Source organism: Panthera leo, chromosome C1, assembly GCF_018350215.1.
Source record: "Panthera leo isolate Ple1 chromosome C1, P.leo_Ple1_pat1.1, whole genome shotgun sequence".
NCBI classification, from domain to species: domain Eukaryota; kingdom Metazoa; phylum Chordata; class Mammalia; order Carnivora; family Felidae; genus Panthera; species Panthera leo.
The window spans coordinates 75009506-75028964 of record NC_056686.1 but is presented as its reverse complement, the minus strand read 5'-3'; the positions used below and the strand labels follow the sequence as shown (position 1 = coordinate 75028964).

At 38.8% G+C, this 19459-nt stretch overlaps 1 protein-coding gene across 1 annotated transcript; it reads left to right on the top strand.

Annotated features, from left to right (window-relative positions):
- Window positions 1-740: 740 nt before the first annotated feature.
- On the top strand, window positions 741-17828 carry LOC122227909 (guanylate-binding protein 4-like). Its single transcript, XM_042952683.1, has 11 exons — window positions 741-910; window positions 4969-5164; window positions 7232-7359; window positions 9309-9418; window positions 9606-9799; window positions 11587-11832; window positions 13104-13384; window positions 14834-15046; window positions 16008-16110; window positions 16486-16679; window positions 17556-17828. Exons 2-11 carry the CDS (start codon window positions 4975-4977, stop codon window positions 17772-17774), a joined length of 1878 nt encoding a protein of 625 aa, XP_042808617.1. The 5' UTR covers window positions 741-910; window positions 4969-4974; the 3' UTR covers window positions 17775-17828.
- Window positions 17829-19459: the final 1631 nt, after the last annotated feature.

Sequence of the window (19459 nt, the reverse complement as noted above, 5' to 3'; positions counted from 1 at the left end):
TTTGGAACATTTTGTTATGTTCCAGAATTCTTGCTCATACTAAAGTTCAAATACGACAGGGAGTACCCTAATAGAAGAAACACTGAAAATGGGGGGGGGGGGGGGGGGGGGAATGCAGCATTTGTTAGATTTAACTTTTTTTTGTTCTTATTTCTTTGTTCGTTTTAAATAAATACCTGCTTCTGAAATTTTCCTGATATTTGAGTGACCCCCCCCCCCTCCCAAATATATAAGCTCCAGTTTCCCAAAATCTGCATCCACCTAGGGAAAAAAAATTGGAAAAACATGACTTAAAATAATAGTGATTATTTCTGAACTATAATTATTTCTAAACTACATGTACATATCCCCCAATTTTATACGTACACATACATATTTTATTATTATTTTTAAAGTACTTACGTTAATACCAAAAAGACTTTTTTTAAAGCAGTGGGATAAGAAATAACCAAGTAAAAACTTAAAACAGACAAACAAAAACTTGTTCCCTGACAAAGTACCGCTGCGAAAACCGGCTGTTGAAATATTCACAACCTACTGTTACTTCGCTCACATTCGCTCCTACTGCTCTGTATTTACTGGGGGACCAGGGAAGCCCAAGCCAACTGTACAGGAGGGACCGGTGTGGAAGCTTCTACTTCTAGGATTTCCTGCTTCGCCTCATTCACACACTCCAGAGTCCTGACTTAGCTAAAAGTGAAAATCCACCGCAGTTGAAACACGACTAAGCATGTCGTTTCGATTTCAGGTCTCCTTCATCCCGAACCTGCAAAGAATGGCTGTAATATCCGGTTTGCTTTTCACTTCTAAAGAGAACGGTCCAGATCCGTAGAAGGCAGACGCTGCAGGAGCGCGAAAGGATAGGCGAGGGCAGCTGAGAACTTGTCCCTGACCGCAGCGCCCGCCCTAGGTAAGTTCGCTCCTAAACCTGGTCTTCCATGCACAAATCCATTAACTAACAACAACAAATTCCCAAGCGAGACCCCACGCGGGCAGGCGGCAAAGACAGCATAAGAACGGCGAGGGTGCTCCGCGGTGTGTGGCCCTTGGGATGGTTTGCTCTGCCTGAAAAGCGACAGCGCCTGCACCGTGTCCCCGGGATGCGCTGCCCCTCTTCTGGCACCCACCCGGGTTTGCACCAAAAGCCCTGCATGGAAGGACTGCATCCGACTGCATCTTTAGAAAGGGGGATTGAAGTCCTTTCTTAGACTGAGGGACCAAACCCCGACCCAGTCACAGAGGTGCGGCGTAGACTCGCCCACTCCCTTCCCAACGCCCTTTTTCAGACAGGTCCTGCCTGCGCCCCTGCTGGGCATTGGGAAAACAGAGAGAAAAGATGATCCATACCTTAGGGACCGTGTAAATCTAAATTTTGGACTGTTGGTTGTTCTTTCATTAATTACACTAAATATTCTGAAGTTGCTACAAAGCTATATTACATGAAATAATTCAACATTCTTCCTAATCGATTGTTAATCAACTGTTAAAAATAACCGTATGACCGAACTATATGGTTTGCTCATCACGCACTGTTTCTAAACGCACCATCCACACAAATAATAACCTGCAGTATTTATTAAAAATACAGGTTTGAAGCATTTTTAACCATCACTCTAGATAACTCTTACAGTCAGTAACTTTGGAAAATAATGATCATTTATCAGTATATAATACAGCTATCTCATTCTACTTTTTATTTTGGAGAGAAAAGCTTCTTGCCTTGCTTCCACAGTCCTGCTTTGCATTAAACATTTTTTAAAAGAAAATCACTTTGTAAGATCATCTCTTTCCCAAAGCTTTTCATAACATTAACCATGAGAACTCCACATTTCCTCCTAACACGGCATTACAAAGGCTCATGTTTTACTTCTAATTTCTCCTTGAACAACCATAGAAGTCTCATGAGAATCAGGGTGAATTTTTTACCAAAAAATATTATAGTTACCCTCTTACTCCTTGGTAATTTCCAGTTTACAGAATCCTATTGACACAGAACTTGTCTCACTATTCTGTGGCTTCACAGGCTCATTATTGAAACAGTACATTAATTGTGGAAAATTTAATGTATTGAGAGGTTTTGTCATTGGTCCAGACAGTAATGAATTAACCAGGAATTACCGTTTTACCCATAACACTGATAAGAAAGTTGTAATTTACCGAGGCGAGTTCCTTTTTCAAGGTGTCCAGGCAATAGATGACTAGAGCTCTAGGTGTTAATTCATAGCAGTCTCCCTCCAGAATCTGTACTGTGACATCCCAGGTGTCTCTGGGTTGCCCCTGCCTAACACTCTCCACAGTGCCCTCCTTGGCTGTGGTTCCTGTGGGGTCTGATTCTGCCAGCTCATACTTCTCATGGGATAGTTTGTTTGTGATAATCCTTCCTTCCTTCATACCAGCTTTAACTTGTGGGAAGGAGTTGTCACCATTTCTACCCAAACCAATTCTTTGCCTTCTTTTGGAATTTCACCCTTCCTGCCTCCTTCAATACTTATTTTTTAAGCAATACTTACATAGCATTATTACGTATCAAATATAATTTTAAGTGGTTCATATGTATGCAATCTGGGATACTTTTTATTCTAGTGGCCCTACAATTTAGTTATTATAAGAATTCCCATTTCACAGATGAAAAAAAAGGAGACAGAGAGATATCTTTCCAGTAATCACTCAGCTTGGAAAGTATGAATCCAGTGTTTGAGCCCAGGCAGTTGAGCCCCAAACAAACAGTATGATGCTGTCTCTCTTTAACTTATCAGTCATCCATTTCTTTCCAGGATCTTCAAACAATCTCTCTTTCTCTGTCTGTCTGTCTGTCTGTCTGTCTCAATCTTTATCTCCTTGCTCTTGGTCTAATTTTACTTCTACTCTACATCTCCCCCTCTGTCATCAACACCTTTGACAAATCCCTTTTATGGGCCCGAAAATTCATGGATATCTGCCATGTAATTAATCATTTTTGTTTCTCATAAGAAACAAATGGACAATATTTTCTATTCCCCCCAAATGTGGAGAGTAAATATAATATTGAAAAGTTATGTAAGGATGCATTCTTTATTCAGAAATTATCCTTAGTTGCAGACTGCTATTTCAATTAATATCTCGAATTAGCTAAGAAAGTTGTAATTGCGTGTTACCACCTGTCCCAAACTATACTGGATCATATTATCCAGACTCACCTATAATGATACAGGAGTGGTGAGCTCACTTCTGTCTCCTGAAGGAGGTGTCCAATTGTGCCCAATGAGCATTTACTTTACTTGAGGGCATGCCCTTGTAGGGGCACCTTTTTGCATGAGACCTCCTACCACTTTGGGTCCCGTACTGCCTAAATGACTATTCAAGTAACCCCACCTTAGGCAGAGGACTGGAACCAGTGTGGAGACATGTGAATGTTGCTTAGCGTTATCTTAGAATAAAGGCACAGTAAATGTTCTTTGGATGGTCTCTATCTTTTGGTATGATGAAATGTTCCATTCATTTAGATGACAACAATCAAAGCAGAGTCTAGCTCAGATGTGGAGCTCTGTCAGATCCGGGAAGATCCTCAAACATCCTCACAACTGGCTCTCTTTGCTGTAAACTTATAAACGAGAAGTGTTTTTCAGTACATGAATGAATCCTGGCCCCATATATTTCTTTTTTTAATGTTTCTTTCTTTCTTTCTTCCTTTCTTCCTTTCTTTCTTTCTTTCTTTCTTTCTTTCTTTCTTTCTTTTTCTTTCTTTCGAGAATGAGCAGGAGAGGGACAGAGAGAGAGATTGAGAATCCCAAGCAGGCTTCTCACTGTCAGCTCAGAGCCCAACATAGGGCTCGTTCTCATAAGTCCTAAGCGTCTGACGCTTATCACCAACAGAGCCACCCAGGAACCCCTGGACCCATATATTTCTTTAAGCACTGTGTATAAAGGTTTTGGATATTGAGACAAGCTGCATTATTTCTTTTCCCTTCTTCTACGCTCACTCCCCCAACCAATCTACCTCCTGTCCTCTTCCTTTCACTAAATCTATCCTTATCATGGGCACTGTTCACCTTCATTTTCTCTTTCTCAGAATATTTTGTGTATAATTCAACCCCCAATAACCCTATCTATTGCCGTGTATTTCATCTCCTGCTTACTCTTCTCCAGACCACTTACCATCATCTAACACATGTAGATCTTTTCTCATTTGTTTTGTTAATTACCTGACTGCCCCTACTAGACTGGAGCTCCACGAGGCAAGAATCTTATCCATTTTGTTCATTTCTGGATACTGAGCACCTAGAACAGTGCAGCATACAGTAGATACTCAATAAATATTTGCAGAATTGATGAGCCACTGTATTGTCCTGGAATTCTTAGAAACTCTATGACCACTCTTCTCATTTCCTTCGTGTCTCATTCTGCCTTACCCCCAAAATGTTGGTTTTCTCAGGACTCTATCATCAGTCCTTTGCTTTCTTCATTCTGTTCATTTTATGCATCTCTTGGATATGATTATTTTAGGATTCACTTTAAGAACAATTAAGATAATAGATACAGGTTTTCTGTACCAAGCCTTAAGGCACTAACTAGGGTACACACTTTTCCCTTAGGAATGATGTCTATATTCCATAAGCAGAAAGTTGATATGTGTGTAATTTGTACAACCATTAGAGGTGACTTCACGGGGCGCCTGGGTGGCTCAGTCGGTTTAGCATCCCACTTCGGCTCAGGTCATGATCTCGTGGTCCGTGAGTTCAAGCCCCATGGTGGGCGCTGTGCTGACAGCTTGGAGCCTGTTTCAGAATCTGTGTGTCTCTGTCTCTCTGACCCTCCCTCGTTCATGTTCTGTCTCTCTCTGTCTCAAAAATAAATAAACGTTAAACAAAAAAAAATTTTTAGAGGTGATCTTGTGTTTTTAGAGGTGATCTAGATCACCTCTGAATAGAGGTGATTTAGAGGTGATCTTCAGGATCTTGTGTTATATTGAACAGTTCTTCTGGATTACAGGTTACCATGGCATCTGAACTCACCATGGAAGCCCCCATTTGCCTGATAAAAAACAAGGAAGAGGAGCTGGTGGTGAATCCAGAAGCACTAGAGATTCTTGACAAGATATCTCAGCCTGTGGTGGTGGTGGGCATTGCAGGGCTGTCTCGGACAGGAAAATCCTACCTGATGAACCGCCTGGCAGGACAGAACCATGGTGAGTGTTGTCCTGGGACCAGGGCCATTTGCTTGGAACCATCAATATAACAGGCTGTTCAGGCCTCCTCTAGTGTCGTCTCAAGGAAGAGCCTAACCCTTCCCACTGAAGAAAAATTCTAATTCTCACCATCAAATTTACAACCTAACCCTATCTATCCACAAAATCTTACTCTTGTATCTAGTAAAAAAGAAGAGTCTCCAACCCTGCTTGTTCTCTGGAACCCATCCACTCTCATCAGCTCAGCTCCTGTCGTGATTCCCTTTCTTTCTTTTGTGTCACTTTTGCCCAAATTACAGGGCCATTCCCAGCAGCATAAAATTTTAGTTTATTGTGTCTTCTTTTTAAAAGAGATAGAAAAAGGGGCGCCTGGGTGGCTCAGTCGGTTGAGCGGCCGACTTCGGCTCAGGTCATGATCTCACGGTCCGTGAGTTCAAGCCCCGCATCAGGCTCTGTGCTGACAGCCTGGAGACTGTTTCAGATTCTGTGTCTCCCTCTCTCTGACCCTCCCCTGTTCATGCTCTGTCTCTCCCTGTCTCAAAAATAAAAATAAAAAAACATTAAATTGTTTTAAAAAAATTTTTTTTAAAAATAAAAGAGATAGAAAAAAAGAGGAAGGAAGGAATGAAGGAGGGAGGGAGGAAGGAAGAACCTGTTATTCCCAAATCTCAAGGGAGCTAAGATTAAATTTTTTCTTCCATTTCATAACAAAAGTTTGATAAATTGTGCTCCCTCTCTTTCTGTATTCAGTGTTTTCTAATGTGAAAACTGTAATATGCCCAGAAAAGTTTGTAAAACATACATGTACTATAAAGTTATTAAATGTAAGATGGTCACCTGATCAGGTAAAGAAATTTAATATTACCAACACTCAAAGCCCAAATCACACCCTCTCACACTCTTATCTGTGCTCACCAGTATTTTTAATTTTGATGGCACTTCTTTGCTTTTTAAAGATGGTTTCAGGGGCACCTGGGTGGCTTGGTCAGTTGACTGTCCAACTACTGATTTTGGCTCAGGTCGTGATACCAAGGTCATGAAATAGAGCACTGCGTCAGGCTGTGTGCTGAACCCTCTCTCTCTCTCTCTCTCTCTCTCTCTCTGCCCCTCTATCCTGTTTGTGTGTGCGCGCGCTCTCTCTCTAAAAAAAAAAAAAAAAGAAAGAAAGAAAGAAAGAAAGAAAGAAAGAAAGAAAGAAAGAAATGGTTTTATAGTCTATGCATTTCAAAAAAGTTTAATTTGGTCTGCTTTTAAAGTTTATATAAATGAAATTGTACCATGTGTATTCTTTTGTGTTTTTCTTGTATGTATTTGTAATTTATTTCTAACTGCTGCATAGTGTACAATCATATGAAGATATCAGAATTTGTTTCTCCATTTATTATTAATGAATGTTGAGATTGGTCCCAGATTTTCTTGTTTATGAATTCAACTATCATAAATGGTTTTGTACTTAAATTCCAGTACACACTTACTCAAACTTCCCCCGTTGATTATACCCAGAATTGGACTCACAGGGTGACAGGCTATCTGTGTTTTCAGCCATTCTGGACAGTATCAAACAGCTTTTTAACTTTTATGTACAATTTACATGACTGTTAGCAGTCACTGAGATTTTCCCACATCCTTATCACCATTTCGTAATGTTAGACATTTTGGCTTTTGCTAACCTCGTGACTATATAGTCACATAGTCTATGTCTCACTATGAATCAGTTTGAGAACCTTTTCATATATTTATTTGCTGCTTGTATTTCTTATTTTTTTCAGTGCAATAAAGTTTTTTTTCCTTTTAAGGGTCAGCTAAAACTACACAGGTTAGTAGAGTTTACATTAATCTGTCCTATGACCTATTTGAGCCTATACAGGTACAAGATGAATAGGGGGCCCAAAGTGTTTCCTCAGAAAATCCTTAATGTCTGTAAACAGTAGATTGTCACTGAAATGGAAGAAACTCCTTTCCCTGCTGGACCCTGAAATGGAAGACATTTATAAGTTTCACCACTGTAGCTCCTGGGGAACCTGAACTATCTACTGTCCCTGTATGTTGTTAACTCCTCCCTCACAGGTTTCCGCATGAACGCCACAGTGAGATCTGAAACCAAGGGCATCTGGATGTGGTGTGTGCCCCACTTCTCCAAGAAGAACCACATCCTTGTCCTTCTAGACACTGAGGGCCTGGGGGATGTGAAAAAGGTAAGGAAGAAAGTTGAGTAAACTTCCTTGCTCTTGCCTATTAATTCACTACCTCAATTCCACTTCTGTGACCTATTCCTACAAATAGCAAGTGCAAATTATAGATAATGAGGTTAAATTCTCTTATCTTGAACTTTTTTCCTTGAGAGCACAAATATTTTGATATTTTGAGTTAAGATATTCATCTTACTTTTAACACCAGGGTTAATGACACAATTTAATAAACACTTTTGAGTAGCTACATCCAGGCCTCTCTGCTAAGTACTACAGACACAGCAGGGAAGAAAGTAAAGACCCAGAGGTTAGCGGGGAGACCTCAAGTACTTAGTACAATCAGTACAAGGTGCCATGGATGCAACCTCGTAGTGGGTAGGGATTAGATTTCAACTTTCCTGGTGAAATAACACGAAAACTGACTGAAGTGTAACCCATCAGGTCAATGGGACTACCAGTTAAATTGTATGGATTGGTGAGTTTGAATATAGTAGCCTCAAAAATAGGTTTGAACAAAGTAATATATTTAAATAAACTCCATAAAAGCTTTGGCTGTTCCAAGAACATCCATAATGATTTTAGTCTAAGTTTCTTCACTGACTTCTAAAAAGCATGATCTTGACCAATAGAAAATATTGTAAACAGGATACTTGTAGGCGTGTTGTCTTCCCAGTATTAGGCACAATCAGTAGTTTCTCCTTACTTCATATAAGTCTGAGTCTACATTGTAGCAGCAGAAGATGGGTTGATTCTGATACTGCCCCTCAAAAAATAAAGGAGAGACTTAGAAATTCTGAATTAAAATTTTTTAATGTTTTAAAACTTTAAGTTTTAAAGTCCTCAGTATAAAATAAAGTGTAAAATAAAACAGAAGAGAAACTAAAACAAAACCTATCAGGCCTCATGAATTCATCTCACCATATGTTTGGATTTTAACAAGTTTATCCCTTCTTTGAATGTACCAGCAACTTCTCAAACTAAGAAAAAAGAACAAAAGTACCAACTTGTTACTTATCATTCAAGGGCCCTGCAACTTAATTCCTAGTGAGTTAGATCTACTCTAATTACCACCCCCCACCCAAAAAATGAAGAGGGACTCTTGATGGTGAAATATATTATATTTTGGCCAAAACTTGTTTCTTTTTATCTAATTACACTTGTTTAAGGGACCCAAACATACCATATTATTAATAACTGGTGGCAATAGAGAACAACTCACTAAATTTAGATTTAGGTAGTGTCTAATTCTGTTTTCCTGGCCTTCAATGCCCCTCCCATCTTGTCTTGAATCTCCTTCCCAGTCTTGTCATCTACTCTCACACATTTATACATTGCTTCAGCCAAATGGAGTAATTCTATAATACATTTATATGATTGTGCTTTTTAATTCCGTCTTGGCTTGTGTTGGTCCTCCCATGATCTTTTCATTTCCACAAATCCACACTGCGTCATTTCTTTAAAACCCACCTATTTTTTTTTACCTACTGCCATCATTTCGCAGTCAGATGTAATCTCTTGCTCAGAATTCGCAGGGCACTTTTCTTTTTTACGTTTTTGGTTTCTACCCCTTTTCCTTTTACATTTTAGGCTTCTGGTTCTACTCCTGGCAGAGATCATTAACTTGTTTAATGTTTCTTGGTTGTATGTTTACTCATTGGTTGACCAACCCAGAAAGTCAACTTCTTGAGGGCAACGACTATCATATGGGTGGTTGTGTCCACCCAACCAAATGTATTGCCTGACATTTAGAAGACAACCGATGAATAGTTGTTGAATTTAACTGAATGACATTGTGTTTTTAATGTTGTCCATGACGCATAAAGTTTGCTGTAGGAATAATTTCCTGCTTATTGGCATATATCTACTGTGTTCTAGTCACTGTGTTAATGAATGGAAATGTTAACAAGTAAATGAAGGGGAGACTCTTTAGTCTTTTGCTCTAATGTGCTTTCCAGGTCAACCCTAAGAATGACTCATGGATCTTTGCCCTGACTGTGCTTCTGAGCAGCACCTTGATCTATAACAGCAAAGGCACCATCAACCACCAGGCCCTGGAGCAGCTGCAGTATCCTTCCAGGGACCAAACCACCACGTTTTATTGAGTTTACAGGAATGGCAACTGAGACTGTCATCTTAATTGTCTGGTTGAGGAGAAGGGACATGGGAAATAAGTTAATGTTTATAAAATTTGTTTTTATAAGACCTGGAAATTGTGGTATAAATCATTTCTCCTTCCTTAGCTGAATTCTCAGCTACGTGGCTGAACTAACGCAGCTCATCAGGGCAAAATCCTCAACACCTGATGAAGTAGAGGACTCCACCGAGTTTGTGAGTTTCTTTCCAGACTTTGTTTGGACTGTCCGGGATTTCACTCTGGAGTTGAAGATAGATGAATCCTCAATCACTGAAGATGAGTACCTGGAGGATGCCTTGAAGCTAATTCCAGGTCTCAGAGCATGGCATGGGTGACGGAGGTTCCAGAGGGAGTGGGAGCAACTAAGCCCTGTCCTTCAGGACTTGAAATCAAATTTTGTTTGCCCTTGGTTCGAGATATAGTCTATTAGTGAGGGGTGATTGGTGAATGATGTGTGGTGATTGTTTTTCATAGGTTATTAGCTGCAAAACTCCAGCTGCTGGAGTAAGCTCGCTGAGGAAATTTAAGGACCACTGTGGAACCAAATGATTTTAGACCAAATGGGTGTTGTGAGACATTTTTCTAGGTTACAGTGCTGCAGCTTCCTAAGGCCCACATACTCGTGTTCCTTTTATGTGCTCCTCTTGTTTCATACTGACAAAAATAGCTCATCAGATTAGAAGTTGGTGAACATTGAATCACAAGAAATAAACGGACATAAATTGTTTGTTATGGAAAAATATACAAAACATAAAATTTACCATCTTAACCATTTTTGAGCTTATACTTCTGTGGCAATAAATGCATTCACATTGTTGTACAAGCATCACCACCCACCAACTCCGCAAACTTTTTATATTCCCCATCCAAAGTTGTGTACCTGCTAAACACTAACTCCCTGATACCCCTTACCCACAGCCCTTGGCAACCACCATTCTACTCTCTGTCTCCATCTAGGTACCTCATAGAAATGGAATCATACACTACTTATCTTTTTGTGACTGGCTTATTTCAGTTACCATAATGTCCTCAAGATTCATTCATGCTGTAGCAGGTGTTAGAATTTCTTCCTCTCTGAGACTAAATAGTATTCTACTATGTATATACCATATTTAAATGACTGTATTTTAAAAATATATTTCATGTTTCTATGAAATATTCTATGAATACTTTACTAGTGCCTGGACAGTTACAAATTTCAGAGAAAGGATATTTACACATTAAGAGTCCAGAAAAAAAAAAAAAAAAAGATGTCCTTCTAGTAAGACTTTCAGATCCACATCTATCTGTCACATGATTTCACTTTCTTCTTTCTTACGGTCTTGTACATTATGTTACCATTTTAATATCATTAATTCACTACATGTTAATTTTACTTGCATTTTATTTTTACTTTATTTTAGCAGAGTGAATAATTGATGGCACCTGGAAATAATACAAGTTTTTATTTAATCATTCATGTATTCATTTTTCCAAAAAAATTTTATTGAACATCTTATATATCCTCCAAAATCATTCTATGAAGTACTTCCAAGTCAGATCTAGCCTGATATAGTGTTAAGACCTCCAAATTACCTGCAGGTTAACCTTACCACGTGGACACTTCCACTAAAAGAGCTCCAAACATATTTTTTTAGTGTGATTTTTTTTTTACTCTGAATTTTAGAAATTTTTTTCTTCCCTTGGTATTATTTGTCCATCTCCTGTTATTTTCACAAACAATGTCTTACTCTTCTTTCTGGCATTACTTTATTTTAGGAATTTTCACTACTTTTGTTCATTCATCAGTCATTTGATAAACATTTTATAAATACTTAAACCACTAAACTCCATACCAATGCTAAGGAAACCAATTATAAGTTTGTTCAGTTGAGCCTCATGCCTTTCTTTCTTCTCCCATAGTATTTTCTTGACTCTGCTCCATGCAGAAATGGATTTTCCATACCTGTGGTGATGGCCCAGGTTGGTTAGAAATGATTGGATGAAAGGAGATTTACAGACACAGGAGCTGCAATGATGGAAAAATTCCTGGAAATGAAGTCCTCACTCCTCTACCTGAAGGCTGCCATTCAGTGATCACCTTTTTTCCACCTTTGCAGGCACAAATCCCAAAATCCAAAATTCCAACATTCCCAGAGAGTGTATCAGACAGTTCTTTCCAAAACGGAAGTGCTTCATCTTTGACCGGCCTACAAATGACAAAAATCTCTTAGCCCATATTGAGAACGTGCCAGAAGACCAGCTGGACAGTAGTTTCCGGGAGCAATCAAACAAATTCTGCACCTATATTTTCACTCATACAAAGACCAAGACCCTACGAGAGGGAATCATTGTCACTGGGAACCGTGAGTCACCTTTGTCCTACAGCATGTCTCTGTATCAGTGTGCGTGGTGGAGCTTTGAGTATACTCTGACTTTGGCAGTAATTTTGTTGACATCTGTGTGTAATGATGGGGAAGCAGATATTCATGCCATGAAAAGGTATCCATACATGTTCCTTAATTAGTCTCCCTATGTGAGGGTTTGCTGAGACTTAATATATCTCAAAACCCTAATTCACTAATTATAAAAAGGCAAGACAGAGTTAAAGAGAGGACGTCTGCAGATTGAGAAATCCTATGGGATATCTTCTGGTCTTTAAGGATATAGTAGATACTTTGTAAACTTACATGAGTCAGATCATGAATAGGAAGCTATAAGTTCCGGCAAGCCCATTGACAAAGAAAATTATGTATAGTCTTATATGCAGGGCCGGCTTCATGGTCATGTGACTTATACAGTCCGGTAATACCTTGTGCAGAGATGAGCCAATACTCTCTGTGTGTTTTGTTTTAAGTTTCCTTATTTATTTTGGGAGAGAGAATTCTAAGCTGTCAGCGCAGAGTTTGATCTGGGGCTTCAACTCAAACCATGAGATCATGATCTGAGTGGAAATCAAGAGTCGATTGCTTCACCAGCTGAGCCACCCAGGCACCCATCTATCTGTGTTTTGAATTCTTGATCATTTTCAACTAGGAGCCCACATTTTCATTTTGTCCTGGGCCACACAAATTATGTAGCTGGTCTTGTTTGTGTATACTACTTCACCTGTATAATCTATTCCTTTTTATTCTCATTGAATGGGAAACTATTTTTCCAGTGACCCATGAGCATATTAATTGCAATTAATCAATTATTAAACAAATTGTTTTAATGTTTATTTTTGAGAGAGAGAGAGAGAGAGACAGAGCGCGAGCGGGGAAGGGGCAGAGAGAGATGGAGATACAGAATCCGAAGCAGGCTCCAGGCTCCAAGCTGTCAGCACAGAACCCTGCCCAGAGCTTGAACCCATGAGCTACAAGATCATGTCCTCAGCCAAAATTGGATGCTCAAATGACTGAGCCACACAGGCGCTCCTGTAATTGATCATTTAAATTATAATATGAAGAAATGGAGAACAATAAAAGAAAGAATAGGAAAACAATGTTGTTAGAAAGAAATAGATTCCCAAAGAAGAAAATAAAGTTTGTTTCTAAATAAGGTGGGGTTTTTGTGATCTCAGGATGATGCTCCATAAAAACTGGAAGCCAATGATTAAGACCTCGCTATTTATCCTCAAATTTCCTGCCTTATTCAGGGCTGGGGACTCTGTTGAAAGCCTATGTGGATGCCATCAAGACGGGAGAAGTTCCTTGCTTGGAGAACGTGGTGACAGCTCTTGCCCAGCGTGAGAACTCAGTGGCTGTGCAGAAGGCAGCCGACCACTACAGCGAGCAGATGGCCCAACGAGTGAGCTTCCCCACAGACACGCTCCAGGAGCTGCTGGATGTGCATACAGACTGCGAGAGGGAAGCCATTGCAGTCTTCATGGAGCATTCCTTTAAGGATGACAAGCGGTCTTTCCAGAAAAAGCTTGTGGTAGTGTGTCTTAGCATTTATCCTTCCTAATTCCTACCCTTCTGGATGAATGCTTACAGTACATTTTTTTGACTCCGCAGCTCTTCTACCTCTCATGGTGGATGGAACCTGGGTTCTTGTGAGTGACAGGGCACTACAGGGTTACTAGTCACCTTTCTACTAAAAGATGGGCATTCTATTAATTTTCTATTGCTACATTTGAAAATTACCATTAATTTAGCACACTGTAATAATAAATATATATTTGTATATATATATTATTCATATATAATATATATAATACATATATAATATACATGCATAAGCTTACCATTCTGTAGGTCAGAACATAGGCATAGGATGGCGCCATCCTCTGCTCAGAGTGTCACAGACTAAAAACAAGATGTTGGCCAAAATGAGTTCTCAGCTGCAGGCTCTGGAGTGGCTCCAAGTTCCTTCAGGCTGCTGACTGAATCCCCTTCCTTTTGGTTGTAGGATTCATGTTCCCTTTTTTGTTGGCTTTCAGACAGGCGGTGCCTCCAGCTCCTAGAAGCATTTTTTGTACATCTCCATGTTCTCCTTTCATCTTCAGGACAACAATGACACATAAAATTCTTTTCATATTTTAGTTTTTTTTTACTTCCTCTTCTACCAAGAGCTTGGGAGAACTCTCTGCTTTAAAAGAATATATGGTCTTATCTAAGCTTTCTCCAATCCTACCCTCTAGTAATCTCCATTTCTTAAAGTTAACTTGTACCATGTAATATCTAACCACTGGAATAAAATTCAGCAAATTCATAGGCTCCAGGACCATGCAAGGGGTATACATCAGAAGAAGGAAATCTTGGAGGAGAGTTTAATTCCTGGGGACAATTAATTACCATTGGCATCTTTCTGGAAGTTTGTCTTTCAGTCTATGACCACCCTACAGTGAAAAAAATCTCTTTGTTCATATTGAGAAAATGCCAGAAAGTCAGCTGTATTGTAATTTTCAAGAGCAGGGGAAATGTTTATTTTTTCCTCTTTACACACTCAAATTCTTGTTAAAAGAATTCATGGAGAGTTCCAAAGTCTGCTCAGAATACACTTTAGTCATTACCAGATGATTGTTTGGGGGGCAGGGGGATGTACATTTTCATCCATAACAACCCAAACTCTCTGAGGAAACTCTACTTCTAGCCACAATTCAACTTCCTATTGCTCATTGTTGATGATTGGGTCACTGTTAATCATACTACAGCAGAAGGAACCATGGAGTTCATGTCTTCCAACCCCAGGGAAGTAAAGGGACTTTCCACAGGTCACACAGAGAACTGGTCAGAACTAGGGCTAAAAGTCTCTTGACTCCTGGTCTGTCCCATGTTTCATTGTACTCTTAGGTAATCAGGATGCTTTTTCTAAAAGGATGACAGTTGAACTTTCCCTCCTAACAGCTTCTTCCCATTGGATTTCTCTACATTTCCCTGGCAGGACACCATAGAGAAAAAGAAGGATGGTTTCTTGATGCAAAATGAAGATGTATCTTTCAAATATTGTCAGGCTGCAATGGAGCAGCTTTCAGAGCCTCTGAAGGAAAGCATTTCAAAAGGAACTTTCTGTGTTTCTGGAGGATATGATCTGTACTTAAAAGCAAAGAGAAATGTTGAACTTGGTTATAAAGAGGTACACAGGAAAGGAGTTAAGGTAAGGAATAAAGGGAAAGAGGTTGAACAGTAGAGTGGAGTCAGGTGGCTTTTGTTGCACCTTCTGAATATCTAAGACCCTAGTACCAATTATGGGGAAAAACAAGAGCAAGGCAATAATTCCCTATGGAGCATATGATAATATTTGTGCTAAGTCCCTGGGGAATACAAATATTAGAGACACAACTTTGCTCCCAAGATGCTGATTTTACCAGAGATACAAATAGTGAACAGGATAGGGTATGATAAAGGTTATACTGGTATGCTAATAGACTAATGATAATGGTAATGATGATAATAATGGTTAACACATTGAACACTGACTCTCTCTACCACACATGGTCTTTAGGTGCTTTTGTTGGGTTATTAATTTAATCATCAGAGTAATATTGTGAATTAGGTATACTACCATCTACATTATACACTTGAGAAATGTGATGCACAGAGAAGTTAATAAATTGCCTAAGCCCATGCCACAGTAAGTGGTAGAGCTGGTAGGGCAAATCAGTATCTTGGTGGCCATTCAAAGCTCAGATGGCAGCTTAGGAAACATTACAGAAGGTTGCTCCTAGAAGTTTAAGATGAAGTATTCATAGATGTTAGCTTTATTAAGAAAAGCTAGAAGAGCTTCCAGGAAGAAGAAAAGAATGTCCAAATACATATGAACAAAGTTTTAATATGTTTGTAGAATCAGGAGTCTGGTTGGCTGTAACCCATGGTGGGGCTTGGGGGTGGGCATCAGTTAAAAAAGGGTCTCAAGAACTAAGAAGACTATGATGGAGTTTTTTCATTCTCATAAATAGATTAGAATTTATGCTGTGGACATAGAAGGAAGGGAATCACTCAGGGATACACAATTTACTGGGCCACATTTGAGGTTTTGTTGAACAATTATTTCTGCAACCAGAGACAAGATCTTTGTTGCCTGACATGTATTTGCTCCTTGTTGGTTGGTTCCTCAGGCAAATGAGATCCTCCAGAACTTCCTACAGTCACAGGCAGCAGTAGAGGAATCCATCATGCATTTAGACAAAGCCCTCACTGCTGGGGACAAGGCCAAAGCAGGTACAGGGGAGGGCTCAACTCACAGCGGGATGGGTAGATTCCTGCAGTGCCCACTGACAGATCTGACCAAAGACCTTCTTGCAACAAGGAGTTTCCTCTTCTACCACAGAAAACATGCTCTGTTCAATTTCCTCTTCTACCACAGAAAACATGCTCTGTTCAATCAATTCTGAAAATAACAAGACAAGTGGTAGTTGTACATCAGCCAGCCAGGCAGAGTCTCTAACTTCAAAGTGAGAAACCTGTCAATGGTGTGGCCATCTGGTGAAATTACACATTTCCCAGTCACCTTTGCAAAGTCAGTTTAGTCTCTAAGCTCAGGAGGGTCAGACCTGACCTGTTATTTTATTCCCTTTAAAAACTTTCATGGGGCAGTGGAGCAGGCCAAAAGGGAGGCCTCTGAGAAGGAACAGGAGCAGCTAAAACAGAAAGAAAATGAACAACAGCAAAAAATGGAGGCTCAAGAGAGGAGCCTCAAGGAAAACCTAAGCCAGCTGGAAGAGAAGATAAAGAAGGAAAAAGAAAACGTTCAGGAAATGCTGGAAAGGATGTTGAAACATTATCTGAAGGTAAGTCTGGCCTGGATTTGGGCAGATCCTCACTCCTCAGGAAGAGAAGGACAAAATTTTAAGCAAAGTCATGATCCAAGAGTAAAACACAAATGGCATGTGATTTACTAACTGCCTCAGTCCATGTGGATCCTGCTGTAACCCTTAAAGCCATAATACATCTGCCCCTTCCATAGTGCTAGACTTTCGAGTATACAAATAACACCCCTTGAGGAATGGTTTGCTATTTGGAGTGGTTATGGAATGGTCTTGTGAACCCCAATTGAGTAGGGTCTTTGCCTTCTAGTCCTATAGTCCTTAGGATTCTTGATACAACCATCAGAGAGATCAGAAATAGATTTTTTTTTTTTGTCTTGAAAGTATCCAATTAGGTCTGATATGAAATGAAAAGGCTCCAAAACTTGCTGCATTTTTTTCCAGATCTGTCTGAATATCCTGGGATTATTATAAAACATAGAGGAAAATCTTTCCTTGGTCCAACCTGCAGCTTGATAAGCAATATTCTGTACAGAGTCAGTAGTTACCATGTTTTATTAGATGATTGTGGCCATGCAACCTCAAATAGAACTGAGAATTAATTAGAATTAAAACTGTATTCCTACCCAAAGAGCATTGTTTGGGCTAGAATGCGTTATGGGGAAAGTTCTCATGTCTGATCTAGGCCCAACACCTACCCACCCCCAGAGAGATGATGCTGAGGACATCTTAGGATGTTATAAACCATGGATACTCTCATTATCCAGGTCAAAATGTATGGACACATTGGATATCCTCCAAACAGCAGTCTAAAGTGGCAGAAAAATAGACACCTACGTTTGCTGCTGGCTGAATCCTGATAATGGTGATTTTCACAAGTGGACTCTTTTCATTTTATAGGTCCAAGAAGAATTGCTTAATGAAAGATTTGGAAAGAAATCCGAGGAGTTGAATAAGGAGATAAATCGACTACAAAAAGAGATTGAAAGAAACAAAAAAACTGATCCGTTATTGATTTCAAAGGCGATTGATGTGGCTGGGAATGTATTAATTGTGGCACTACCTGAAATTTTTAGGCTAGTCCGTCAAGGGAGGAAAATTCTCAATGAAAACAATTAAATAAGCTTAGATGTCTTGTTAAGGATACTATAAAATGAGGCTTCTTTTGTTTTAGTAGTGTAATACTGTGTTTATTTTTGAAATACATGTGTCATGCCACTTTCATACAACAAAAGTTTAAAAATAAAAAGCGATTGCAAAAAACATCAGCTCATGGCATATACAAGATAAACTTAATTTTGACTGAATGAAATAATTTAGTGAAATGGGAACCAAGTTGAAAAATACAATGGAAGAAAAGGCTAAATTTTCAATGCCATTGTAACAAAATAATTCTGAATAAGATTATAAAGACATTTGTAAAATTTACATAGAGATATATTTTAAGTGTTACTGAAGAACACAAAAATTTATAAAATGAACCAAAGTAAATAAGACGTATATGGTGTATGTGTGTGTCTGTACATATATACATATATGTATACGTATGTGTATATGTATGTATGTACATGTACACATATATGTACATGATTCCAACAAATATGTCAGAAATGTTTTGAAAGTAGACAAATTTGTTTTACAGTATACATTGAAAAACTGTAAGCAAAAATATCCAATGCAATTCCATAAAGAGAAAAATAATGAGAGGCAGTTATCTCTAACTGTGTGTTAAAACATCCCAACAAGTAGCACAATGAATATTGAATGAATGGCACAATGGTGCTGGCACCTGAATATTTAAACATCAGTAAAATAGTGTTGAAAGTTTGGACATCAGTAAAAATTCAGATAGAAATTTATTATACAATAAGTTTGGCACTTCACATTGGTGAAGGGATAAGGAATATTCTGTAAGTGTAATTTGGACTCTACATACCCATCTGGAAAAAAAATTTCAAGTCTTCCTTTCACTTCATACCAAAGCAAATTTCAGATGTATCAAAGATTTTTAAATGAAAATTAAATTGTAAAAGATTAAAAAGTAGTTTTGTGGTAGAAAAGTCCTTTTTCAGTGTGAATATGATGATTAAAAAGAAAAGATTAATATATTCAACTACATAAAAATAATGAAATTATTCATAGAAAAGAAAAAGCAAGGCAAGAAGACAAATACCAATATGAATATAAATTAACAACTTCTATCACAACGAGTATATTTCATGAAGCTATAGGAGCCCTTATAAATCAGTGAGAAAAGATAAACAACCCCATTAAAAATGTGCAGAACGGTAAGTAGAAAATATAGTTGGTCAATTCTGCTGATAATAAGAGCTATGTAAAGTAAAACTGTCAGCTACCCGTTTCACCTCTATGATTTGCAGGGAAGAACACATTTGACAGAAGACTAGGTTGTAAAAATATGGAGAAGCAGGAAGAGTCTGCTCAGTAGAGCAAGGAACTAGAAAGACACAGAGATGCTCCCAAATCTTGTTTTCATTAGGACTTTTCAATAAAGCCTGAAAAATCCAGCCCCTCGTTTCTTTTTAGATAAAAATTCACTTAGGAAGTCTTCTGGAGTAGCCTCTGAATTCCAATTCAAATTGATAACATGGGTAAAAGAAAAGGAAATTTTTCTTTGAGGTCAATACAACTTTTATGGAATTCCTTTCCATGTCTCTGTAGATTCTGTAAATTCTGCTCTGGCTAGAATGAATTCCTTCTGATTCTCCAAGCTTCATGTGTTTTATCTGGACTCTGGGCTTTTGCACAATACATATACTTATTTAAATAACCCTGCTTGATAT